This window comes from Linepithema humile, chromosome 3 (assembly GCF_040581485.1).
Source record: "Linepithema humile isolate Giens D197 chromosome 3, Lhum_UNIL_v1.0, whole genome shotgun sequence".
NCBI lineage: Eukaryota > Metazoa > Arthropoda > Insecta > Hymenoptera > Formicidae > Linepithema > Linepithema humile.
The window spans coordinates 29,869,250-29,895,554 of NC_090130.1; the positions used below are offsets into that span (position 1 = coordinate 29,869,250).

At 39.3% G+C, this 26,305-nt stretch overlaps 4 protein-coding genes across 12 annotated transcripts in view; 2 read left to right on the top strand and 2 right to left on the bottom strand.

The window, feature by feature from the left end:
- LOC105669746 (protein split ends) overlaps positions 1–8,724 on the top strand; it is a 161,391-nt gene extending 152,667 nt beyond the window's left edge. For all 4 annotated transcript variants that reach the window (XM_012362849.2, XM_067351221.1, XM_012362852.2 and 1 more), the window contains 7 exons: positions 33–95; positions 1,438–1,505; positions 1,730–1,844; positions 2,538–2,706; positions 2,794–2,936; positions 3,084–3,214; positions 3,310–8,724. In XM_012362849.2, coding sequence (XP_012218272.1) covers positions 33–95; positions 1,438–1,505; positions 1,730–1,844; positions 2,538–2,706; positions 2,794–2,936; positions 3,084–3,214; positions 3,310–3,670 — 1,050 coding nt within the window. In that variant the 3' untranslated portion in view covers positions 3,671–8,724. The remainder of the gene's footprint in view (positions 1–32; positions 96–1,437; positions 1,506–1,729; positions 1,845–2,537; positions 2,707–2,793; positions 2,937–3,083; positions 3,215–3,309) is intronic.
- Positions 8,725–8,962: 238 nt separating this feature from the next.
- On the top strand, positions 8,963–11,829 carry LOC105669783 (alkaline phosphatase). Its single transcript, XM_012362901.2, has 8 exons — positions 8,963–9,135; positions 9,507–9,709; positions 9,815–10,007; positions 10,298–10,461; positions 10,535–10,882; positions 10,948–11,146; positions 11,206–11,427; positions 11,608–11,829. The coding sequence occupies exons 1-8, from the start codon at positions 9,075–9,077 to the stop codon at positions 11,784–11,786; spliced, it is 1,569 nt and encodes a 522-aa protein (XP_012218324.2). The 5' UTR covers positions 8,963–9,074; the 3' UTR covers positions 11,787–11,829.
- A 33-nt stretch (positions 11,830–11,862) lies between these two features.
- LOC105669784 (uncharacterized) lies at positions 11,863–15,702 on the bottom strand. Of its 2 annotated transcripts, none has more exons than XM_012362902.2 (3): positions 15,413–15,702; positions 13,550–13,724; positions 11,863–13,148 (listed from the first exon to the last, which is right to left on the bottom strand). In XM_012362902.2, the coding sequence occupies exons 2-3, from the start codon at positions 13,635–13,637 to the stop codon at positions 12,592–12,594; spliced, it is 645 nt and encodes a 214-aa protein (XP_012218325.1). In that variant the 5' UTR covers positions 13,638–13,724; positions 15,413–15,702; the 3' UTR covers positions 11,863–12,591. The 2 variants fall into 2 exon arrangements, with proteins under 2 accessions (XP_012218325.1, XP_012218326.1); XM_012362903.2 differs by lacking the exon at positions 15,413–15,702 and adding an exon at positions 13,828–14,123.
- A 4,877-nt stretch (positions 15,703–20,579) lies between these two features.
- The window catches only part of LOC105669782 (zinc finger protein castor homolog 1-like), a 78,100-nt gene continuing 72,374 nt past the window's right edge, over positions 20,580–26,305 (bottom strand). For all 5 annotated transcript variants that reach the window (XM_012362900.2, XM_012362899.2, XM_067351193.1 and 2 more), the window contains one exon: positions 20,580–26,228. In XM_012362900.2, the coding sequence (XP_012218323.1) occupies positions 25,724–26,228 (505 nt within the window). In that variant the 3' untranslated portion in view covers positions 20,580–25,723. The remainder of the gene's footprint in view (positions 26,229–26,305) is intronic.

A 26,305-nucleotide genomic window follows, 5' to 3' on the forward strand; every position in this document is an offset into this window, starting at 1 on the left:
CTTGATGGAAAAATATTTTTCTCCTGTTTTAGGACAAGTTGCTGACGAAATTGGAGGAAAATGAGCCGGAGTTGGCGTCTTCGCAGGAGGATGAGGTAAGAAACGAATCGAAAGTGACGAAAGTAAGGACGTAAATTTGTTCAGAGCAATGCTTACAAGCGTTGTAAACCGACTAATCGACCGTTTCGAAATGACGAAATATAATCGAGTCGCGAAATTTCTCTTTCTGACGATTACTTGAAACTTGTGACGCGGATCTAATCATCCAAAAAGACTAACTATTTCCGCTATTTCAGCATCTGTTCGATACGGTCTCCGTTAGTCTTCCTGCTAATCCTACTCTTTCCTCTTTAAGCTCTTCTTTAAAATTGACGTCACTGCCTGATGCTATTGTGTGCGCGACGCACAATCAAGCCTAATTTGTAATTTCGTCGACAAACAATCTCAATAATTGGCCGAATAAAATCACCCCTCCGAATAAACGTGAAGAGAAAATGAAACTGGCGAAATGAAATAAAACGCATATCCCTCCGCTGACTACGCAGGATCGCGAATTAAAAAGTCTCCACGCCTACGTTAGCATAAATCGGAATTAGTCAATGAAAGAAGCTTAATGGAAATTGAGTTGCAAGGGAAATTATATTGCGCGCTGAAATGATTCCTTTCGCTGGCATTTTCATAATTATTTTCTTAAAAAACGCCAATGAAGCTAATGAATTAAAAATAACAAAAATATGCGCTTTCCTTGTTAAACATTTTATGGATTATTAAATCCAATAAATTATATACTAATAAGGTTATTACAAATTGTAGAGTTCTGATTACTTTAATTATAAGTTTCTATTCTACTAATTATGCCCATGTTAAGGATACCGCATGTCTTTCCGTCTCGTTGCGTTGCACTAGATTGGGATGAATGATAAAGAAAATGATGATAACGAAGCACCTATATTGCGCAAAATATGACCAGTCGTCCGGAAGAGTCGCAATTTCCGAACGAATTGGCCGCCCAATCGGTCGCAAAAGTCGATTAACAACGACGACAAAGTGGCGGTCGCAACCCTTCGACTCCTGACGTGTTCGCCCACCCTCTCTGCACGAGCTATTAATATTTCGATTAAAGTGACGCCTAATTACGTTACATCGATTACGGTGGCCAATCGCGGCCGCCGGGATCGCTAAACAACGACATTTTATATATCGCGCATCCCGCGATTTAATGACGTTACACGAGCAGGCGCGTAAGAACTATGCAAATAAAAAGAAGAGCCCCGTCCCGCGATGAACATCGCACAAAAGCGACTGCAATCTCTCCTTTTTGCTCTCCATTGACTTTTTCCCCCGACTGGTCGATATCCGGCATTATCCGTGCGATTACCAATCAGGCTCCGCTCAATATTACCGCACGCGTTCAACACGCTTCGTTATTTTTTTCAGTGCGTCATATGTGTAAACGCGAGAGCGACGATGCAAACGGCGCCGTGTGGGCATCGAGTAGTCTGCAGGTGAGCTTAAAAAGAACAGCTTGAGGTAAAACTGGTTTTACGCGCTCCTCTATATTCTAACTGTACACCGTAATTCCTTAAGTTGAAAACTCTCAGAGTAATTATTTTTCACTTTAGTGCCGCAGCGCCGTGACGTATTTTACATATTAAAAGGAAACTGTACGTTTAATTATAACGTCTCGGCGCTCGTTACGTTAACTTCGTCTCCGTCTCCGTTTTTGCAGACGCTGTTTCGTCAAGACGATACAAATGGCGGTGTCTCAGAGGCTCTTGCCGCTGAGATGCGTTATATGCAGAGCGAAAATTCTACGGCTGAAACAGACCCTCATTCCGCGTGATGTAAGTGACAATTGCGCGTCTGATCATCGATGTGTCATATTTATCCGCGCGTCAGTTATCCCTTTTCTCGTTTATATCTTCCGTTCGCTTTAAAAATTTGTTTCACGTCTCTCTCTCTCTCTCTCTCTCTCGCCGCCCTTCGGCATCCGCGTTTCATACAAATACGTCAATAAAATTCGCTGACGTGATTGCAACAGCGGCGGAATTGCTGCTAATTGGAGCGGATTCTCAAAGCCTTTGGTTGCCTTTGCAGTCAATTCGGCTACAGTGTGATACGATGCACTCTGTAAGACTCAAAGACGGTTTTCACCGATCGAAATTGCCCAAAATATCGCGCCGCGTTCCTTTTCAAATGCCACTCGTCCGCGCACCTGTGCGCGTGTTCCGTTTAGCGCGCAATTACTCACGATCCAAATTGCTTAACGTTAGTGTTTGCTAAATATAAAATTAATTACACGCGCAAAAGTGTAACTCGGTTGCTTTGACACAAAACCATGCTTTTTATTGCTTTCATTTATTTAAGATTTGAGACTTATTTATTTTTTTTTTCCTCTCCATTTATTCATTATTTTAATTCTATTGAAATTCTTCATCTTGGCAATTACGCATTAAATGCCAATCATTGCAGATCCCTAGATTTCGCGTGGAGAAATCCGTGTCGATTATGCACTGTGAGATTGTTTTGGCTTACAGTATTCGATGTCGGGTAAATCCTGGGTACTCCCGCAAAGCGCATCGGAATACAACATGGGTACGGGCGTTACCGCCGGCGTTTCCGGGCCGGGTGGCAGATGGGGAGCCGGAAGCGTACCAGCCTCTGCCTCTCTATACTCGATGGCCAGTGGTTCGTCCTCCATCTCTGGTTCGTAAATTGCTGCATACAATCTACTTTAAACTGCCGTTTAAGTACGCTTCACGACCAAGTTTCGAATCTGATTCGCTCACGTAGGAGTGTCTTCCGTCTCTTCGGCAACTTCCTCGTCCGCGAATAGCACAGGAAGCTCCTCGCTCGGCAAACCCACGAGGTTACGGCAACCCACGGGCGCAACCCTAAGACGCTCGCAAACGCAATCGATGAAAATGCGGATTCAGGTTAGCGATCTGTCATGATACTTTATGTGAAGTTGCATTTTGCATGTCGTGTTACACGCTACGTAAAATGACATTATTATAACTGGAGTATCGTAAATTTTCTCCAAGCCGGCGGATACACGCGCAATTGTTTGTAAAAATTAATAGGAGTATCAGGATCCGATTCAGCAAGTCACCGAGGAAGAGGATATGATGCGGGAGAGCCGGGAGCGCCGATTACCGCCGATCAAGGAATTCCAGAGAGACTATCGTGCGGGCAAAGCCTCCACTAGAATCAGGTACCTTCAGGAGTTTCAATTTTGTTTAGCAAATCTGCAATCTAGAAACTCGTCGATAAACGGACTCGTATTGACGCGTATTGGCGCGTTCGCAGATGTGCTCAAAAAATCGTGACGCAGCTGGAAACGTCGCCGAGCCCGAGAAGCGCGCCCGGCGTGACAACGTCGACGTCGTCGTCGTCGGCGTCGTCGTGCGGCCGCGCCGCCTCGAAGCGATCGGCGACGGCGCCGAAGATGTCGGTGGTCCAGGAGGTGCAGAAGTCGAAGAAGGAGAAGGAACGGGAGAAGGAACGCGAGAAGGCGGAGAAGGCGCGGCAGAAGGAGGAGGAGAAGGCGGAGAAGACCAGGCAGAAGGAAGCGAAGAAGCTGGCGAAGGAAGAGAAGAAGCGAGCGAAGAAGGAGGCGAAGGCGCGGCGGAAGGAAGCCGAGGAAGCTCTCCTGAGGGACGAGAAGTAGGAGTCTGAAAGGATCTCAATATGAGTATCGAGGGATCGATCGTTTGCGGTACAGGTGTCCTGAAGGGTCCTCGAGACTGATGGGGATTCCCAGTATTCTGTACCCGGCGGGGGATCGATATCACGTACGGGATGAGTTACGGACGTTCGTGTAATTGCAAGAATAACGGCACTCCGCAAAGGATGTCGCTCTCGTGTCTCTTGAAAATTCCAACAGCCAGCTATCGACTAATGAACATGGCCTAGCACGAGAGCGGTTTTGTGAGAAGCGAACACTCGGCGCAATTATAGCGATCTTGTTGGTATTAATAAATCCGACTCTTCTCTCTTGCGCCGGCATATTCATGGCTCGTTCGTTGTTTGAATGGAGCTTTAATAATTAAACGTCTCGAATAGCTCTTCGTAACTCATCCCGAACTGTTCGTCATTTTAAAACGTAGGCTCGTGAGAGGGGCGGTGAGGAGAAGTATACCTAAAAAAAAAAAAAAATCTAGAAGCGGCCAAACTTAGTAACCCGTCATATCGAGTTATCGCGGACTAATACTATTATCGATAGGAAAACTCGAGCATAGCGCTACAATCTAGAATCCAAACGAATTATTTCGACATCTTAATCATCGCGCGATTTTTTTTCACTCCGAAACCATCTATCTCATTTTCTGAAATTTATTTAAACCACCCTGCCAAAGATTTTGAAGCAGTCGAACGTGATAACATTTTAGACTTAATAAAAAAAGAAAAGACGCGCAAACGTGATCTCTATCAGTTATACGAACAATCATCGCAAAGTGTAATCAATTCATAATTAATTCATTTGTGCGACAAGCATCTTTATCGTGACATTTAATCGCCGACCGCCAATTCGAGATAATCGATAATCCTGTTCCTCCAGTCAATTTAAACTAGTCATCGTGTCCTCGCCTACGACATAAAAAAATATTCGACTCTCGATCCTTTTTATCCTTATCCTACTTTACCATCTCATATCATTTCAGTAGAGAATCGCGCGGAGCAAAGTGCTTGCAGAATATAAATATAATTTTTCTATTTTACTAATAATCCAGTAAAAAAGAATTGCACGAATCGACACACTTTTCAACAATATTCTAATGTATAAGAAAAATTAACTTTTAGCTAAAAAAGGCTCAATGCAGAAGTATAAAAATTTAGAACTCTAATTTATAGCACCTTCTCCTTTCCAAATTTCACTTATTAAATCGACGAAAAAGAGACGCAAGCATTTTTCTCTGCTTTCTACTTTGCACTACACATCAAATATCCCCCATTATCATCTCGTATGTTGTAAATACACCCGCAGAGAATTTCACGAACGGACGTGAAGGACTTTCGTGCCGCGAGCAAAGTCGTACACGAGTCGCGTACGAGGATAGCCTAATAAGATCGATTTGTTAAAACGCGAAAGGATATACCTAATAACGAGATAGTCTTATATAGTACAATATACATTTATAAATATATATATTATATATTATAAAAATAGGCAGAGAGCAGAAATTTTTGAAAACGCAGCGCGTGTCTCGTTACTGTTCGTGAATTTGTAGGCTCGTAGAAACTCTTGTTAACGATTATCCTTCGGTTCGAACCTTTCTCGCTCGGCAATACACGGGCGATTATTATCTAAACTAATCAAGCAATTAATTATGAAATCTCTATACTCTACGACGTTCAGTAGATTTCTCGTACAGATTTAAGGATGCAAGTTACATGAGATTTACGCGCTGATAGCTTTAACGACGAAAACCCCTGTGTCGTCGCGACACACACACACACACACACATACATACATATATACACACACAGATACAATAATACATATACATCCGGATCTCGATTGTCTATCGCCTTGCGAGTCTCCCGTAAGCAGCTGAAAAATCAAAAGCAATTTTTTTACCAAGTCTGCGCATCAAGAATAACTGCAAGTCTCGATATCAAAAGGAACATTGAGTAGGAAAGTAGTTCGACGCGAAAATCTACCAGCTAGATAGACGACAACCTTGTCGGCAAGGAAACCCAATGTTATTTTCAGCAGTGCATTTAATAGCAATGACGGTTTGATAATAATGACAATACTTTTTTTGTAACCGAAAGAAAACCGCAGGCGAGCGTGAAATCTTTCGGCAGCCACGTGCTATTACGAGCTGTCGCGTTATGATAGTAGAACGGGTGAGAAAGTCTCAAATGCCATTTCTTGTCCTTTCGTTACCTCGCTCTGTGAGATCGAGCTCGATGCACAGTTTTAACATGAACGAAAGATAATCAAACATCGGACGGTATTTTAATAAGCTACGATACAAAATATAGTAAAATCGTGAAGAATCGCGAACCATACCTGCATGAAAGCTCAGTTCCTAAAGTTGAAATCAAACATTTAAATTATATGCGACAGTTCGGAGAGCAAAGTATACAATTTATTCAAGAATCTTGAACATTTATCGTTGTGTAAAAAACAAAATTAAATATCAAATTTTTTATTTATAGTAAGATAAGACATTCACGGTATGGTTCGACGATTTGGAAACCTAGTAAACATGATCAAAGTAAGGCATCAGCGTTACCGAAAACACGAATGCTGCAGCATTCGAGAAGAATTGGATTTTAAGCGTATACTAAAAGCGAGCGTGCACATATCAGTAGTAATTAGTCGATTTTAATTAGCGTTCTCGTGTAAACCGCATTATGCCGCTACAAAACGACCCAATTTCTGTTTGTCTACGGTGAATGCCGGCAGAATAAAGTAATTACAAGATATAATCACAAGCGACAATGAGGTTAATACGACAACGCTATTAATTAGCATGTAACGTTAACCGTCAATTATTGTATCCGTTGCATCGAGCCCAATTGTGACGAGTCCGACGGCACATTCAACAATCAAAATAAGCGCATTGATCGATGTGGATCCTCGATTGATTCATGAACAGACTCGCGGAGGCTCAAGACGAGTACGAAAACTTTTGCAGATGAGAATTGGAAAATTGTGGAAGAAGGTAATCTATATTCTATAATTGAATTTCTCGTTTTTATATTGAGAAACATAATTTTTAGAAAAAAAAAAAAGAAATGTTTCTGGACTCAGCAAAAATATTCTGCGTAAATATCGAAGAGGCGGATGCAAGAAGTTTTTGAAAATTGCGATACGCTCGAGGATCGTCATCGTGAGAAATCATTAAGCATTTAGGATCTAGGAAACTTTCCTTACGGCACATGCGAGCGCGAGACTTTCTCGAATCCCGCTGGAAGCGGAGGAAGCTGTAGATGCAAATCGCAATTAGCGTGCGTCTAGAATGCGGGAACGCGGCGAAGAAGCACGATTTTCTCGCCATCGTCATGTCAATTTTATCAAGCACACCATATACACGCGACGTTAATAAATCCGCGCGCGGATGATGATCAGCGAGTATTCACGACGGCTCCCGTCAGACGGCGACCATCGCATTTGCAAAAATCGATACGATCTGATTTCTCTAAGTCACGCCAACGGGAAATGCCTACGTCCGCGACAAGATTATATCGGGATAAAAAGAGCGCGGGAGCGAAATACAAGAGTTCTCGTCGAACGGGTCTCGCGCGAGGCGCGAATCTCTTCGACACAGTCGATTTGTTAATCCTTGCAACGGACTTTCAACTATTATGATTGAATTTCGCAAACTAAATTCTCTCAGCAATTTAATCTTTTCAATAAATAAATGGTAATACTTGCGATACGATAAAGAGCAATATCAATTCTATTTTTCATTATTTGATATAATGATGCACGGAATAGAATAGCTATATTCGACAAATTATAAAAACATAAATTAAAATTATATAAAAAAAAGAAAACAAGTTAAAAGCAAATTGCGCATTTCTGCTAATATGTAATGAGACATCTGCGCTGAAAATATATTTTGATTCATCACAATAGTTGAGGATTAAAAAAAAAAAAGCAAAAAAAAAAAAAAAGAAACAAAAATGCAGAAAAGACAAGATAGCGTAATCGTTGGCAATAATCTTCGGTTTAAGGAGGAGAAAAATGTGTGTAGAAGAAGAGGGAGACGATCGTGTCTTGTCTGTGTGATAGTGCGAAACGCGTATATCACGGTTAGACGTAACGAGAACGATTTTATTGTACTTTATTATATAAGGCAGAAAATTTGTAGGCAGTTTATATTAGGCCGGCATATCGACACGGCGATTCGCGTCCTGCAAAAGAAAGGACTAGGTGCAATTGTCGTTTCGAGTTTCAACGTAATGCTCGCGTAACGACTCCGAAATCCCACGTTCTGTCTTTTTATCCGAAGAAAGAAAGGATATTAAAAATTTTTGCGTCAGCTGAAAGTAGGTGAAGCTAAATATTGCCTTCCGTTCGAAAGCTAGCGTTGCCGTGTTTCGTTTCTCTTCCTAAAATCTCTTCACAGTAATTTTCTTTCGAAACAAGGCATTGTACGATCTGAAAAAAAAAGAAACTGTGGGCGTAATTAAGGAGCGCGAGTTGCATAAAATCAAAAATCATCCATGGCCGAACGTGCCGTGGACATTGGACGCGCGCGGTCCGCAGTCGCAACACAGAGATAATCTCTCACGCTCCTCAATCGACGCTCGCCCGGATACTCGTTATATTCGAAGCGCGTTGAAAGACGACAAACTTGACACTAATATTAATCACGGGATGTTTATATCGTAGCAGATAAGTGCTAACAGCTAGAGGACGAGTAGCGTTTCGGTTCATCCACTACGAGCTTCTTAGAAATTTTTCAAAGGGCTGTGACGCCCTCTTTCCTCTTCTCGAATCTATACAATATATCTTCGACTGCATCTCGGATCTCATCGACTCGCGCTTGACAAATAAGACGAGAGATATAAAAATGGCTTGAGCGGTTGATTTTATCGAGTCTATTTTTAGTAGTTTTGTTCAAAGACTAAAACAGACGAAGAGAAAAGGGAAAGGTGAAGCGAAACTTATAAAAAAGATTGTATTATGCGATGTGTTGCGATCTGTAAGAACAGATAATGAATATAAACAACAAATCAAATAAAACGTTACGATAAATGTTAGCTGAATTGGAATTAATTTCTCATTTTCAACCTTTTTTCGTCCCTAAGAAATGATTCATATCACTGTGCGACAATGAGCATACATAGGTACATTCATGCTGAATTACCGTATGTCGATTTGAATTCGCACGAACGGACGTTTCTTCACTGCGTACTCGATGTCTTCTAACGTGAGTTCGCGTTGGGAGAATCTCTCGTTATCGTTCGAGATTATTTCTGTCGTCGTGATGCATTCTATGCTTCAACAGAGGACGTATTCACAGATCTTCGGTCCAACGTGCACGCTTCCTTTCCATGTTCTTTCCACGTATTAGATTTATTAGAGTAAAAGTTTGTCACTAAAAGAAGATATGAAGTGTTTTGTCGTCTACTTTCTCGTATGCTGTGTCCAGTTCTTAACTGCAATCGAAGGTATTTAAGAGTAAATTATAATTAGAATTTTTGCATCAATATGTGTAATCGTCACGTATAAGAGATTACAAGAATTGCATAATTCATGAAATTTTATGATTTCCAATCATAATGTATATTTTGAAGGACACAAAACCAAATCGCATGCCACGCGAAACTTTTAAATAATCGATAGTAAAAACGAACGTATCTTTTATTAAAGATGAAATTTTTAAGAAATCGATTTTTTCTCTTTATTTATAAAAATGTCAAACTTTTCTGATAAGGTAATCTTTTTAAACTGGTTTTAAACCGGTTATCACATATGTACAAATGGTAACTGAATTAAATAATAATTTGTACAAATAAGGAAAACGTGGTTTTTAACGCAGACAGTTGGCACTGGCGCAAACAGGCCAACAAAGAACTGGAAGAATCTCTCTCGTACCGCTGGAACGTGAAAAAAGCGAAGAACGTGATTCTTTTCGTAGGGGATGGGATGAGTCCGGATACCATAACGGCCAGCAGAATTTACCATGGTGGCGAGACCAGTCGGCTCGCCTGGGAGCATTTTCCCCATATCGGGATACTGAAGGTCGTCTTAATGAGATTTTCATTAGACTCGTGACTCAGGTTTTAATGACTATCGTGTTTTATATCAAATCCTCGTGTTCGAATGTATCTTTCGCTGGTAATCTAGACTTACAACACGAACAAGCAAGTGCCGGACTCGGCGTCCACCGCCACCGCTCTCTTCGGAGGAGTCAAGACGAACTATGAGGTCGTGGGAGTAGACGCGAACGTGGAATTGGGGGATTGCGAGGCGAGCTTGAACGAGAACTATCATGTAGATTCATTTATAGCATGGGCTCAAGCGGCCGGCAAAGCTACAGGTCTGGTTCAATTGCAGTCTGATGCCAGAAAGTTCGATTACCACAAAAAAACACATATATAATGAACAAATATCTATAATATATTTTCAATTTATTTTTGCCTTCGCTATCATGGTTTCTATAAAATATATGTGTACATTAATTAAAAAATTACAATCAACTTTCCTAGAAAACATTTGAGGATAGAAATAAAATTCCGTCATCCTGGATATTCCAGTGAAATCAGACTTTCTACGTTAGCTACTGATACACAATTCCATAATTTGCCAAAAAAAAATATATAACTACAGGTTTTGTGACGAATACCAGAGTGACGCATGCAACTCCAGCACCGCTTTATGCGCACTGCGCGGATCGCAGATGGGAATGTGAGTCAAAAATGCCGAGAAGCGCCGCTGCCTGCAAAGATATCGCCAGACAATTAGTGGAGGATGAACCCGGGAGGAACATCCGGGTAAATAGAGAGTGATTCAAACACATTTTGCGCGACAATTTCGAGACGATTGACGCGTTGATCGTTTTAACAGGTGATTATGGGCGGCGGCAGGCAAGTGATGAAGTCCAATGTAAGCGCGGGCGAGTTCGACCCAATAGACAGGTGGGCCTGCTACCGAAAGGACGGTCGCGATCTCATCGATGACTGGATAAAAGATAAGTCCCGTAGAAACTTGGCGTACAGCGTGATTCAGAATAACGACGAGTTGTCGCGCGTCGATGCCGACAGCGTGGATTACTTGCTCGGCATCTTCGCTAACGGCCACATCGCGATGGACTGGGAACGTGAGCGAGGTCCGAAAGGTCAACCGAGCCTGGAAGAAATGACCGTGACGGCCTTGCGAGTCCTGCAAAGGTCCACGCAGGGATACTTCCTGATGGTATACAGATCCCGGTTCGCGTTTGCGCTCCACCAGCGAAATCGCTTGACTGGAAAATCTTGCAGGTCGAAGGCGGCATGATCGACTACGCTCATCATCGCGGTCACGCCGCTCAAGCACTGCTCGAGACCGTTCGATTCTCGGACGCCGTCAACGCCACTCTTCGAATGGTCAACACCGACGACACTCTCGTGATAGTCACCAGCGATCACACGCATTCGATGAGCATCAACGGCTACAGCGCCCGAGGCGCGTCCATTCTGGGTAAGAATCGGCGTCGCGAGACTCTCGAGTTCCTTCGTTTTTACGCGACTGTATTGCAGGGATCGCTCAGAAATCCAAACACGACGGGATACCGTATACGACGCTGTCCTACAGCACAGGCGGGCCGAATAGCGTCGCTTACACTGTAAGCGCCGATGGAAAAGCCATGCGAAACGATCCTTCCGAATCAAACACCAGCGATTTCAGCTACAGTCAGCAAGCTACGATTATATCGGACGAGGCTCACCACGGCGGCGGTGACGTAGCTGTGTACGCGATAGGTATGTCAGTCGTGTCTCTAATTAGATATTGCAAAGTGATAACTATAAGATTACAGTCGGAAGGCTTCGCTCTCGAAAGGCTCGTTGAGCTCGTTTTCTCGCAAAATCGCCAGCCGTAGAATTTTCAGGAAAGAAAGACGTCGCGAGCGAGAAAATCTTGATCCTATTTTTTTTTTGCAGGACCGTATGCGCATCTCTTTCACAGTGTGCACGAGCAAAACTACGTGGCGCATGTCATCGCGTACGCCGCGAATATCGGCGATTACGACGACAATATTCCCAACTCGGGAATATTGCGTCACATTCTAACCGCGATCGTCTTATGCGGCAGTCTAATCTTGCCGGCGTTAATCGCATAATAAATAAGCCTGTAAAAAAACAATAAACGCATTATCAATTTTATCTTTGGTGGAAAACAATATCCATAAGCGTGCGCTCGTTCAAGGCGTGTATTTTTAGAAATCGTATCTACACATAATAAATTCTTATCGCGGATATAACAATAAACGATATTGCTAGTGCCTGTGGGATATCACTTGTAACCCACTCCATCACAGATCGAACAAACTTTCAATGGACATATTTCAAGCTCCCATATATATAATATAATATATATATATATCTTTCATCATTCCTTGCCGGAATAGAACAAACAATTCAACAATCTTACTCTCCATTGTACATCTTATTCGCACATTTATTTACAAAACGTTAAAAAACAATTCTCAGTCTTATGCTGCAGAGGACTCACGTCGCTAGCTTCGTTAGAAATCGAGGAGTGCAAGCAGCCCTCCGAGATTATGCTTGAGAACAATTAAAATTATGCCTTTGCCTAAAGGCGTTATTGTACTTAGCTTAAAAACGTCCTTCGCATTTTACGTATTCTGACAATGTAAAAGAAGATAAAAATAGGAATATATATGAAGGAATATATATGAAGCGACGATTGGAAACGTTATGAGAACATTTCTAAAGAAACTATAGATAAATGAAAGAGGCTAAGGTTTCGTCAAACGCGTTAACATAATTAGCACATAAATGGTAATATCTGATACATGTAAACGTTCGGCAAATGTGCTGAGTTGCGTGACGAAATGTAAGAATTCTCTCTCAGTTTGGAAGAATGTGGAACCACTTATTTATGAAACGGCAACGGATGACGGATCATTGGATCTTCTTCCTTTCGCACTTTTTGTCGGCGTGCAGCACGGTCTCGTGTAACAGTATCTTGAGCGCGATACCGCCGAGGAAGAGCAGCGCGGTGATCAGGAAGATGAAGCCCGGAGTGTACTTGCCGAAGATCGTCAGGCTGCACAGGGTTATCACCTGGCAGATCAGCAGCAGCGGCACGAGGTAGGCGGCCGCGACCAGGTAGAAGGGATGCGGCTTGCGTTTCGGCTTCTCAAGCCTGCAGAACCTCGCAGCAGGCTTGGCGAGGTCATCGCTCGGTTCCGCGATCGTTTCTTGCGCGACGATCGGACTCTTGGCGCTTAATCCGCTCTTCGCCGCCTGACGGAGCTTTTCGTAAGGGATGAGGGTGAGGGTCATCTCCTGAAGAAAACGGTTGAGGTAGACATGCATCTTGCGCGCCAGCGGATGCGACTTAGAGTTGTCGAAGGAGTAGAGGAGATACGGTAGCAGATTAAGATTCTGACAACAATGGCGGATCTTTTGCATTGACGTGTGTCGGAACAGCATCGGCGGTCCGCTATAGTTTCCATCTGTCGAGGGAGAGAGAAAAACACTTAATCAGCGCGGCGTTACGCATTTACAATCATTCGCTGAAAAACAGCTTTATTACGATACTTCGAATACATATGCAATTTTCGCGATAAGCTCGCCGAGATATATTAGTTGGCCGAATATATCTCCAACTTAGAACAACGGCTAATTTAGAAAACAACTTTATTGCATAATATTCCGATTGTATATATAAAATTTTTGCGATAAGCTCGTCGAGATATTGATTGGCTAAATCTCCGGTTTAGAAAATAATCGAGCTTCTTTAATTATTTGATAACGAATACTTTTGCGCTGCATAAATAAAGGCAGAGGCAATTTTAACAAATAGATTTTTATAAACAGAAGAAGATAACGAGAGTGTAAAGTTTTAATTGTTTACCCTTGAACATGTCGGAAACTCGTCTGACGAGAGTCGGTTTCCCTTTTAAAACATCCTTCTTCTCCATGATTTCAGTCACTTGCGACATTTTGGCTTTCCAAGGGTGCGTATGTGTAAATAAAGGAACAATCTTCGTGAAATGGACTTCGGAGAATACACTTCGTGGTTATATCACCTGAAAAAAAAACAAATAATTAGTGATGACTAATTTAAATATCGGGAAATTTTGATTTCTTCAAACCGGATTGAATTAACTGGTGGAAAAACCAGTTGATTACCGATTGTTTTCGGCAACGGGAACTTTTGGCGGAGTTCACGAGTGAGCGTTTCAGCCAGTACTGAAAGATCTTCGTCATTCGCGCTGTCGAAGTTGCGTGCGTAAAAAAAAAGCGTCATAACTCGATAGCCCTGTCGACCCGAGATTAACCCGTTGATCGCTAAAGTTTCGCGTGGCTTAGCAATCGCAACATTCACGTTGCCTGATTATAAACCTTTTTTTCTTAGAATTGTTTGATGAACTGTGTCTAATTATAGTCTTCGACTACTGGTTATTTACCACAAAATCCTACAATTATCTCTTGAAGCTTTATACAAACATCTTAAAATTAGTTAATTAAAATTCATATCTACTATATTTATCTTATATATTTGCTGATGCGACTGATGTGGCGGATTTTAATCAAGTAATAAATTTTTCGAACAAAACAGACGGCATTTCGAATGTCTTGTAGTGGCTAATTAAGAAGGAACTAGAGAAATATTTGTCGCGATGTTATTTTCAGTTAGTGAGTTATTTTGCAATTGCGCGTATTCTCAATGAGGCAAGTCAGCGAGTATTGATATATGCGCAGAACCCTCTTGCTCGTTGACAAAGTGAATTCGTAGCACTGTAAAGCTTGGGTAATTTAGTCGATTAGCCTACGCCGAGATTTGATCTCTACTTTGATTAATAAATTCGCACAGAATTATTGAATACTTTATGAGAGAGAGAAACAGGTTTTTTACGTCGCCGAAAACTTGGGCAATGTAGCAAAATAAAAATAGAAAAATAAACTACAGAATGTAAAAGAAACATAGTTTGTTGATCTTCCAGTCATGCAAATTTTATTGTCTCTTTCATTAGGAATCTCTTTCTGCAGGAATCTCGTTCGATAATCTCGTAGAATCCCAAAAATCCAATTAGAAGCATTTCGTGCCAAGAAACAGTCATAAATGTCAAATGATAAATAGATGTTTGCTAAAACACACACGAGATAAATCGTAGCACGTGAACAGCAAGTGATATGCATGTAAACTGCAAAGTTGGTAGCAAAACGCAACAACCAACCGACGCGCAGTGTGTTATCATTTCCTCTGGCGCTTATAACTTTGAATCACGATAAGAACGTTTAGATGTGTTGTTACACCACTAAATGAAGAACCGTGATACGCTGTGTAAACGTTTGTCTACGGTGGATTATTGACGTGAAGCGCAGTTTCGATCGACCCTGTTTGAAACACTTATGCGGCTGCTCACGTATCTTTGCGTTTATATTTTGGCATGAGTCAGGAACTTGGTTTGATATTTTTGCGTTTGTACTTCGGTATGAGTCAGGAGTTAGTCACATAATTTTAAATTTACTGTTTACTGCATTATTTTATTATATCGTGTAATATGTCGGATTTGACATAAGCTTCAATATAATAGAGCGGCTGTCCAAGCGTTGAGAGCAGAACCGAATATACAACGGTCGCGAAAGTGTTAATATTGATTAGAGCGACGTGCTGCGTCAAATTATTAGAGCAGAAATTTCATGAAGAAAGAACAAGGTTTGTATGTCTCGATATAAATGCAGGTAATCTTGCTTGGTAACGAATGCTCACCTCAGTGTTTATGTCAGCGATGTGCGTTTCCCAGCCGCAGAAAGATTCACCTGTCTCATACGAGTGATTCGCGGCGATTGCCCGCGAACTATCTGTGCTTCTTGTAGAGATTGAAGACAATGGGAAATTCACGAAATATGCCCATCCTTCGTGTCGCGCTTGCCGACGAACTTCCACGATCAATACAACCACGCTGCTGGAAGAACCGTTGCTACCGCCGCTGAATGGAGTACGATGTGTCGCGGTGCTTCTTCGTTACGCTACTAAACCGGCTTCGGCCGAGGCGGCTGGTGACTATGTACCGCTCTCCACCTCCACTGCCTTCGGATCCATGACCATGACCAGTGACGTGGATTCTCTGAACCAGTCCGAACAAAAATTTCCATCGGGACCGACGGCGGATTGGTCGATACCGCCAACCCCGACAGTCCAGATATTCCCGCACGAACATCGAAAAAGAGGAAAAGGGTCATCGACGCGGAGAAACGCGTGCCTCATCACGTAGACGCACGCACGCACGCACGCCCTTCGACCTCCGTATTGTCAATTTTTTTCGTTTCCAGTTTGATTAATATCCGTGCGGAATTATCCGCGGAATTATACTTATTGACGAGAATTCTCGCGCCATTGAAAATTCAGGCAAAATAAAACTGGAAATTTGAAATTTAAAGAAATCAATGACGCACAGTTTGATGACTTTTGACTCATTCAAATTTTTCGCTGCCTTCGGTCAAATTAATGCTAAAACAATACTTTGAAATTATTTGTTTAAACCTTTTTAAACTATTCATTGACTGTTTTAAGATGTACATAATAAATATATGAATGACTCATTTTTGTAAAAGAAATCGCAGTTTTACGCAACTCTGATGAAAAAATATATTTTACTTAAACTGAGGTCAGCGTATTCATGTAACTACTAAAAAGTTGCATAATGATAAAATGTAATTGGCGACAAAGTACATTCAGTATCTCGACGCAAATATATTGGGAGGTCATTTAGCAAGCAATGGTGCCTGTCGCTCAAAGTACGAAGTTATCAATCATTTTATGCTTTGTAATCTAATATAGATACTTCAAATTAGAAAACAGGTGAAAAAATCTCTTTGAAATAAAACTAGCCCCCGGTATCGAAGACCGCGAAGACCCGGAGGCATTTTTCTCGTCGAAGGATATCACTGTATCAATTTCACTCTGGTGCATGTAGAAAACACATGGTTACGAAGACAGATGACAGTTTTGCAATTTGCAGCGTATGCTATGATAATGATATCACTGGCAAACAGTATTGGCAGCAAAATTCGTAGATATATATAGACTTTTAAACTGCTTTTTTCTCATTTACATATATATCAGTTTCAAGGTTGCCGAACACACGGTGTGTGCATGACACATTGCGTATTTACCAATGAGTATTTAGCGAAGAGAGATCCAGGTCATTTCACAGGGTAGACAAAACAATGTTGCGTTATCTTAATGTGTAGATGTCTTGTTCCTTTTTTATCGTTCAATCTTTGACCGACGCCCCAAACGTGCCGCGCCGCGCACCGATGTGAAAATTTTCCGCCGCGTTAAATGTGCAGATAGCAGTAACTTTACGTGTATCTTTTATTCAACATTGTACTTTTATATATGTACATAGTTGCGTAGCACATTCTTCTTTAGATATTACTTATAAATGTAATCGTATCGATAAGCTTGAAAATTATTACGGAAACGATTAAAATATCGTGGAAATGACGCAACAAAGCTTCGAATTCGTCATATATTCAAATGCTTGCAAATTTATGTGCCCATTAATTACTTTTTAAAATTTTGTTCACAATTAATCTTGAAAGTAAACACATTTCTTTAATGAAACAGCACATTTGTTTGTGAATTAGTCATTTTAATTTGTTCATATTCTGTGAACCGTTTCGAACTGCGTAGTTTGTTATAAATACGTATTAATGCGAAATATTTTGTGATTCCAGATGAGTGCCATAAATAGATAATAAGTTAAAAATATGTTGTATACCTTTTGTTTGAAGTAACTCTTTATCAGATATTGAAAACATATATATTTTCTGTTCTAAAAGCATCGAGTTAAAAATAGCCAAATACATTTGAAAAAAATTCAAATTTTTAAGAATCTTCTTCAATTGCAAGATATTTGTTAATAAATTTTGGATCTTCTATCAACTCATTTCCACGGCAAAATTAACAAAATAAACAATCAAACAATATAAATTTTTACATTTTGCTACCTCGTATTACATTGTAAAACTACTTTTTTCTTATAAAAATTTATTTTTATGCAAGATGAACGGACCACGCTCTTTGTTCATGTTCGATTATTCTCTACAAACTCGTTTTGCAATGCTCTATTTCTGTACCCGTCATTTTACTCTTTTTTTTGTCGCTTCTCCGAGTCTGCTCTGGCAGACGCCACCGATCACTGCGCAAATATAACGCAGATGCCATCGACAATTCTTTTTGATTTCTTTTACTTGTGTGCCTGCACTTTTATAAAATCCACTCATGTGTAAATAAATATCGAATTATCGCAATTAGCTGGTCGTGCTCAGCACGTGCAACTAAACGCAGCTAACATCTTTATTGACATTCAAGATGTCAAGAACGAAGTGCTAAAAATGATATAAACTTATGTAAATGGTATACTTAAAACTCACAATCAGTTTGGAGAAAACTGATAAATAAACAATTTTTAATCGAATTTACTGCAATTTAATTTATTGACAAATTTATTGTAATTTTTAATCTCTAATCAAGTTTAGTGTATGAAAGCAAATGTAAACGAATTCTTTATTAATACAAATTTGGTAATTTATCCATGCAAGCTTCTCCTATGCTGCGTTAAAAAATTACTTATCAATTTTCGCATATTTCTTCCTCGAATGCATATAAGCTTAATAAAATTTTTATTAAAATAATTTTTGGACTTATTATTGTTAAAATTATTTGGCAATATAGACAAAAATTTCTGCAGATAAACGAAATAATAATTTGAAGAATTTGAGATGTGAAAAATTACAGGCCATTCTTTTTTTTTTCCTTTGTGATAGGAGTAACAAGGGTAAACTACAGGAATATATAAAGATCACGCTCGCATCACGTGCGTCTATATGGTCAACCCCATTGAGCGTCCGTTTCTGTCACGAGAGGATCACGTGCACGGGAAATTCTTATCCGCACATGTGTTCAACAATCTTCTTCCCACAGGTATCAATGAATTTTTTGTTTTCAGTTTTACACTTGTATTTTGGTATATTATTACGTCATCATCTTTGTCTCAATAAATGATGTTTATCGTTTTATAAAAAGAAAATTTTTATTGCAATGCAAACTCAATGCAAGCTTCAGAACATGCATTATTAATTAATTCATTAATTCTGCTTATATCAGTGATGGAAAACCAGTTAAATGTTTTATTTTTGCTCATCATTTGTGGAAATTTATATTACTATTATAAGAATAAATTATTAATGTAGCTTTCTGTTTAGATTTACTCTTTCTCTTTCTTTCTCTATAAATTATGGCAAGATAAAAATAATAATTAAATTTTTTTATACAAAATCGTGTATGTCAATGTGATATTTATTGATTTTTCAATTTATAATTACAAAATAATGGATTTAATCGCGGTATCATTGATTACCAATTTGTTCGTTCACTACGCTTGTCGTGAATTCTCTCAATCCACGCTACACTCGCGACGTTTCGCGAAGTCAGAATTGATTACGTTTGCACTACGATGCGGCGTGACACTTAATTTGAAATCTCGTTATAATACATTCTTCGTTCACAATAGATAAAATTGACGCTCAATTCTTTTGACGTTAGAATCAAAGTAAATTGCAATATATATGCAATATACATGCTATATATGCTGAGCAGCAAATAAAAAAGTCGCGATGGAATCACGTCGTTGCGGACGTGAGCCGAAAAACTGATAAGATGACATACGTCCAGCAATACTGTCCCTGCATATACGTCTGGTTTTTCTCTTCTATCTATTGCTTCTTTTCTCTTCTTTTCTCTTCTTTTGTCCATCGTTTTACGCTATCGCATATTTCATTGACATAGCTATCATAAGAGCAGAATGTTTAAACGTGAAACGCGAGACATAAACAGAAAAATGACTTTTACTTTATGGTAAAATTACGGTTTGTTCAATTATTTGGAATTTAGTTTAAAGTGATAGTGCTTTATCTCCTAACTGCAATTTACAGATAATGATTAGAGGATTTAGAATATCCCATATATTTTCTTAGCGCGAGACGCTACTGCGTTTCTTATTTCTTCCGACGACAACAATATAATTAATTATAAAACTATGCATGACTAAAAATGTAAACATTGTTTGCGTAGGAAAAAAAACCCAATAATTTATTATCTTAAAAAAAATAGGAAACCTGAACTTTATATGTATATATATTGTCAGAGATCAAAATTTTAATTTTATTTTAATAGTTATTTAAATTTAATGTCAGCCTTGATCTTTATCCGAACGAACTTTCTGAACCCGCGTAATATTAATTAGAACGATAAATTTGCAATGTGTATGAATTTAACATTAAAAGGCTCCATCCTATTTTTAGTAAATACAAATTTTTATGAATATTTAATAAAACTCGTTTCCTCACTTTTTCTCTTGTATTTCTTAATTGAACTTGTATTCGTCGGTCAAGGCATTGACCGAGAGAAAGTGAAAATAAAATAGGTTTTTTTGGAAACCTCTTTGTTTATCAATCCTCAATACTCATTTATTTTGATATTATTACTTTTTTTATTCTGTGTGCAATTATCGGTGTATATTATGCAAATGTGTGTTTTTTACGCAAAACATACAAATATATATATGTATAATGAATGATTTCCGTTTAATGCAATATCGCGATTACATCGAGCGTTCTCTGGAAGACTAGGCGCAAAAATTTTAGCGCGTTTGAATGTGCAACGTCAAATACTACACGTCGAAATAAGATTCCTGTTACCTTGCAGAAACGCTGAATAAGAACCGTGGAGCTGATAAACAATATCTGAGATACAAACTTTTTGTCCAATTAATTTCTATTAGATTACGTCATGAAAACCGAAGCGATATGATAAGAACTATAACACTTGCAGATTAAAAGGGTCGGCCGAGTGGAAATATATAAGCGTATTATTTCAGTTGCTATAAATATTTTTAATTTTTACTTTTTGAAAGCAAAATCACAGCTACATAAGATGTAGTTTTATAATTATTAATATAATAATAATAAAATAATAATAATAATAGCGCCCACACGCCTGCCCCGTAGATTCGAAAGCTACAGAGCAGACCTGGACGGGCAAATTTTTCATATAATAATAATAAAAATAATAATAATAGAGAATAATACACAGTGTAATGCCTGCACACCCGCTCTATAAGTTCGAAGGCTACAGGACGGGCCTGACCGGCAAAATAAAACAGTAATAATAATATAATAATGATAGATAAAATTAGGTAATAGTTTTCTTCTTTCTTAGTTCCATACAGCTGATATTTTAATACTAACGATCATACGATAGAATCTCTCTAGTTTCCTCAAATAATAGTACGCTCTCTACTGGTATACGACTCCTTCGCTTTACTTCCGTCGTCATTTTTAAACGATAACCACGTATATATATATATATTTCATATTATATAATAATATATATAATAATTCTCATAAATTATATATATTATATATAATAGGGGGTTTTCGATATTTATAAGGCAAACACCATACACATCGTTGCCAATAACTCTCTCTCTCTCTCTCTCTCTTTCTTTCTCTGTCGCTCTACGTTCAATTACACTTCAAGCAGGTGAATTTTTCATTCTCATTCGATCATTCCTTCCGCTTTCTTTATTCGTTTCTTACTTTTTCACGCATCCGTCGATTCTATACGCTAAATAAATATTATACAGATTTGTCTAATGACCACATGCCTAATCTTCCATAGTCCCGCAAGTGTCTCTCGACTTAACATAGTAAAACTGTACTTCGTACAACGTGATTTTATGGCACTCGTTTAATGGCTGGACTCTTAGCCTCCCCACGTTCTTGATGCGAATGATATCCTCGGCTTCGCGTTTTCGTTTTCTTCTTCTGTTTCTGGGGTTGGTATCCGCTTCGATATCGCATTACATCGCCGAAGCGACACGCGATACTGCGAGATCGACGAACTCTCTTCGCGATTTTTTTTTTTTTTATAAACTGCCGCGTAAGAACGATGCACCGTCGACGTGGACAGGATCGATGACTATTGACTCGCTATGGAATGCTACTATTGTAATATTTAAGAAAAATTATAAGAACATTACTCGAGTCCATCCCCGGCTCGCTTCCAAGGGATCTAATCGACCGATCGAATTAAATGTAATCTCGGTCTCGTTAGGTCCATCGTTTCAATTCACCTATATATGAGTTTAGCTGTGACGTGAAAAATTGTAAAGACTAAGTATGACTACTGAAATATAATTTTGTAAAATTTTTTATGAACTTTGATTTCTATTTATCGTCTCCAAAATTTAATGACTTCACGATTACGAATCACGTGGATAAGACATGTTTAATTAATACAAACAGTTTTTTTCGTTACTACTTAAAATGTTACTTTTATACACAACTTGTATAAGCTATCTTGTTTACTTCACAGTTAATGCTACAGAGTTGATCTGCAGAAACAGGACACATTTTCGACGATAAAATATGACTATTTATTACAGGACTTTCGATATGTGTAACACTTTACGAGATTTTGTTTATTTGAGAAATTATTTACATCTTTCTCGGGTATATGACGGGTATGTGTCTGTTGCGACGATATCTTTTTGTGATTTCAAATTCATGGCCGACCAATGTCTACAATGTAAATTAGAAGAGCAGTGACTGACAATCATTATCGCTTAACGTGATAACAAAAAAAAATATAAGTTTACGGCGATATCTTAATTGAGAGCGGACACGTTTGGGTTGTGATGACATAATAATCGTGACATAAAACGTAAATATTTATGGTAAATAATTTTTTTTCTACCTGATGCAACATTACGAGATTTTTCTTCATTTTGCAAGAAATATTAATTGCAATGTGTAGAACCAAAGTAGATTTTCCATCAACAAGTTTTGTAGACCACAACTCTAAAAAAAACTTTTCGCAAGACGTTTGCATGTCAACATGTTTGTCGGGAATCTAGTTTTATGGAGAATCAGGGAAGTTCTCGACGACGATAAATTGTACAAATTAAGTAAATTTTTTAAATAAGTTGTAGATTGTTTTGTAAAAAATGTAAAAACGTTAAAATTGCCATCTAAATATCGGCGACTATAACTTCGCGGAGTTTCATCTAGTTGACGTATCTTTAAGGCACTAACGTCTTCCAGTTGCTAAATCTACGATCGTCTTCCGGTCAGTCGATTAAATGAATCTGAGAAAGAATTTGATTTCAGGAACCGCACGGCATGATCATCGAAAACAATGATCACATTAGGAATCTGTTATTTTTATTTCGAAATTGGCGTTCAGTCTTCGGTCAATCCGTCTTTCTAAACATGATCAATTGCAATTGCGATATTCTGCTCCGAAATTCGATCATAGCTACAAATAAGTGATCTGATCGTCGATTCGGTTCACTTCCTCTGCTGCTACATTGAACAAATAGCTTCCTGCGTATCCGTTGTACGTTAAGTCGCTAAGGCACGGTCCTACGAAAGTTTGGAAAAGATCCTAAAGGCACCCTAGCGCGTCTTTCGCCGAGTAATATTTTTCGTTTAATTGTCTGCCGAGAAAATATGCATGCATGCGTTTCTTCTGGTCGCCAAATAAGAACATACGCCTCCGGATACTTCTTATCGTTCATCCGGTTTCGTTATCTTTTACCGTCATTTTTTATACAAAAAGAAACTGTACTTTGTTCCAAAGATAAGACAAATTAATTACTAACCAAATTATTTCTGTATTTTTTATTCCATTTTCTGAAATTGTATTTGAAAATGAAAAAAGCGGACATGCTTTTAATTCAGAATAAAAGACTAATTCGAGTCACATCGCAGATGTTGTATGCGTTTACACACAAATCTTGTTTGTTTAATTAGTAAAAATTTTACAAAATGTTTCAATCCGTAATTTGAGTCATATTCAACTCATTAATCGATTCGGCTAGTGTAACCTGATTTAGCAACAATAACAAACAATTTTTTAATATTACAATTCAATTTATTTGTGTTAATTAATTATTTAAATTATTATAATTTCTAGTCTTTGCTATCGTTATTAAGTCAGGCGGTAAATTTAATTAATTAATTTAAAATAATTTAATATATAGATTAAAATACTCCGTAAATAAATAAAAATTGTAAACGCAAACAACATGGCCGCATACAATCGCGATTCGACTCGAATTAGTCTTATTTCCATTATTGTTTGTAAAACAAATTTTTATTCTTATTGATACTCTTAATTCGACGAGGAGTATACGACGAGAATATCCGCAAAAATAAACTTTGCGTAAAATGAAATTGGACAGAATCGTACCATCGTTGAGCGTGCTTTAGAAATTGAAACGCAAGAAATCTGTTCCTCCGTAGAATTCGTACCAATCACAATACATATATACTATACAAACATATATTAAACTTTGCGTTATGTCGATCACTGACCGCTTTTTAGAATATATTTTGAATATACTTTTTCTCTTTCCGTACATATACATATAATTTAACGTCTACCTCCAATTTTTTAATTTTCTCCGTTTTTTTAACTTGATCGTTCAACGATCGTCGCTCTGTCTTATTCTGTTTCTCCGCTCTTGTCTCGGCTCACAGTCTTTCTACTTAACTCTCAGTTTATCAATACTGTTCGTAATATTCACACCGCGTACCCTCCAGAACGTAATCTATCCCGAAGAATGTGTAATTTCTTTTTATGTTGCAGCATTTTCAAAGTTCAATGAATCATCATTGCACAATCAATTACCATTTACGCAAATAATTTATAATTATTATACGGAATAGCGCATACAAAGCAATTGTTGCGGGAAATTCAAGATTTTATGTAATTTGAGATAAACAGATAAAAAGTCTCACGGAAATTTTTATATCTGTATTATAAGTCTTCTCTTGTTTATCAATTGTGCAATGGAAAAATCATCGGCATAACGCAACAAACGATTTTTAACTTCGCAGTTCTCAAGTGTCTAGACGATAGGAAGACGATATCTTCCCCTCGCTTCTTCATTCTCGGTGCCGAAGTGAAAGACCGCGTTGATCCGCGCTGTCTGGCAGCACGTAAAAAATCCTAACTGCGGATTATCATATCGCCGACTTGACATTTTGTTCAATATTATTTTTCCTTCGAAGTTTTATTCCATTAACGCATTTATTCCAACAACGCATTATACTATTCTAAGATCTAGAGTCTAAATCATCGTGAGGACTATTCACGCGGAGGGTACACAGGACGATACTAAGAAAGGGAAAAAATGTACAGGGTCTCTTTTTTTCTCCTATTAAATATTATAGTTTGTCTTTTTCCGTGCTAAAGCTATGTTATAGGCTTGTCTTCGTATTATTGTCTTAGGTGCTACGCCACATTCTCACGCTTCTCGTTTACGTTCCCGACCAGGCATGGTAAAATTATATTCTGAGATTCGACCATGTATAAACCTTGTAATTCTCGAATAAATTTATCAAAGTTCCGTCTCGTTTACAGTTGAAAGCGTTTCTAGAGCTTGGAAAGACTGCTCGATAACGCGATCGTATTATCGTCGATTCACATGACTGCTCAGACTCTAAGTACGGAGGAGACCGAGTTGCCTGTCAACGTTCGCTCGACTTAATCGCAAATACCGGACGTACTCTGACTTGAAGATTTCGATCTATTAGTACTCATTCCGAAGATAAACGTTACTGACTAGCCCCCTTACCGGTTTTACCTACTGATCATCCACGTTACCAGAAAACGTCGCTCGATCGCGCACGACCGAGGGACTCGAGTGATTTTTCGGGGAATGTCTATAGGGACTAGGAATTTGTCTTTTACGGGCCACTTCCGCGCGCGCGCGCGGAATTCCGCGGATGACCGTTTCGACCTTCTTGCTCGTGGGACAATTATTATTGACGGTGGGCATCGAATCGAGACGAATCGTCGTTGACTAGCCCCTACTACCGGTTTCGCTCGATTTTCCACCTAGTCGGGGGAAGATGGCCGTGCCATTCTCTCTAGGGAATGTCTACAGGGATCAAGGTAATGCTTTACTCGGGCGTCCTGTCGCAGGACTTGTACGGGAGATCGTTAGGAGTCCATGTGCCGGTACTTGTGCGCCGACATCTGCGCAAGACCCAGCACCGCGTACTGACACTGCAGGCAATGATAATGCGTCTGCTTGCCGGAATGCTGGCACTGCACGGCTCCGCAGGGTTGACTGGGTGTGAACTTTTGGAAACCGGCCGCCGCGATGCTGTCCAGCTTAGCGTGCTGCCGTCGATGGGCGACTACCTTGTTCGTGTCCGTGCAGACGAAGTCGCACTTCAAACAATGAAAATGCGACGCCTTGTTCTGCATCGATCCGAGGGACGACGTGTAAGCGCACTGAGCTCTGCCGCAGGGCACATTGGCGCGATACTGCTGGAAGTCGCCACCCATCAAGGTGTCCAGGCGCTCGTGTCTCGCGGTATGCTGCACGAAACGCGTTTTGTCGCAGAACGAGTAGCCGCAGTCCTGGCGCATGCAGTGGAAGTGAGTCTGATGCTCTCTGTAGCCGCAATGAGGATACCTGCAATCCTCGTTGAACCTGAACCTGCAGCGGTAAAGTTAAATTAAATTTCAAAAATTTCCTTTTTATCTGCAAAACAATTATGAGAGCGGCGAAACGAA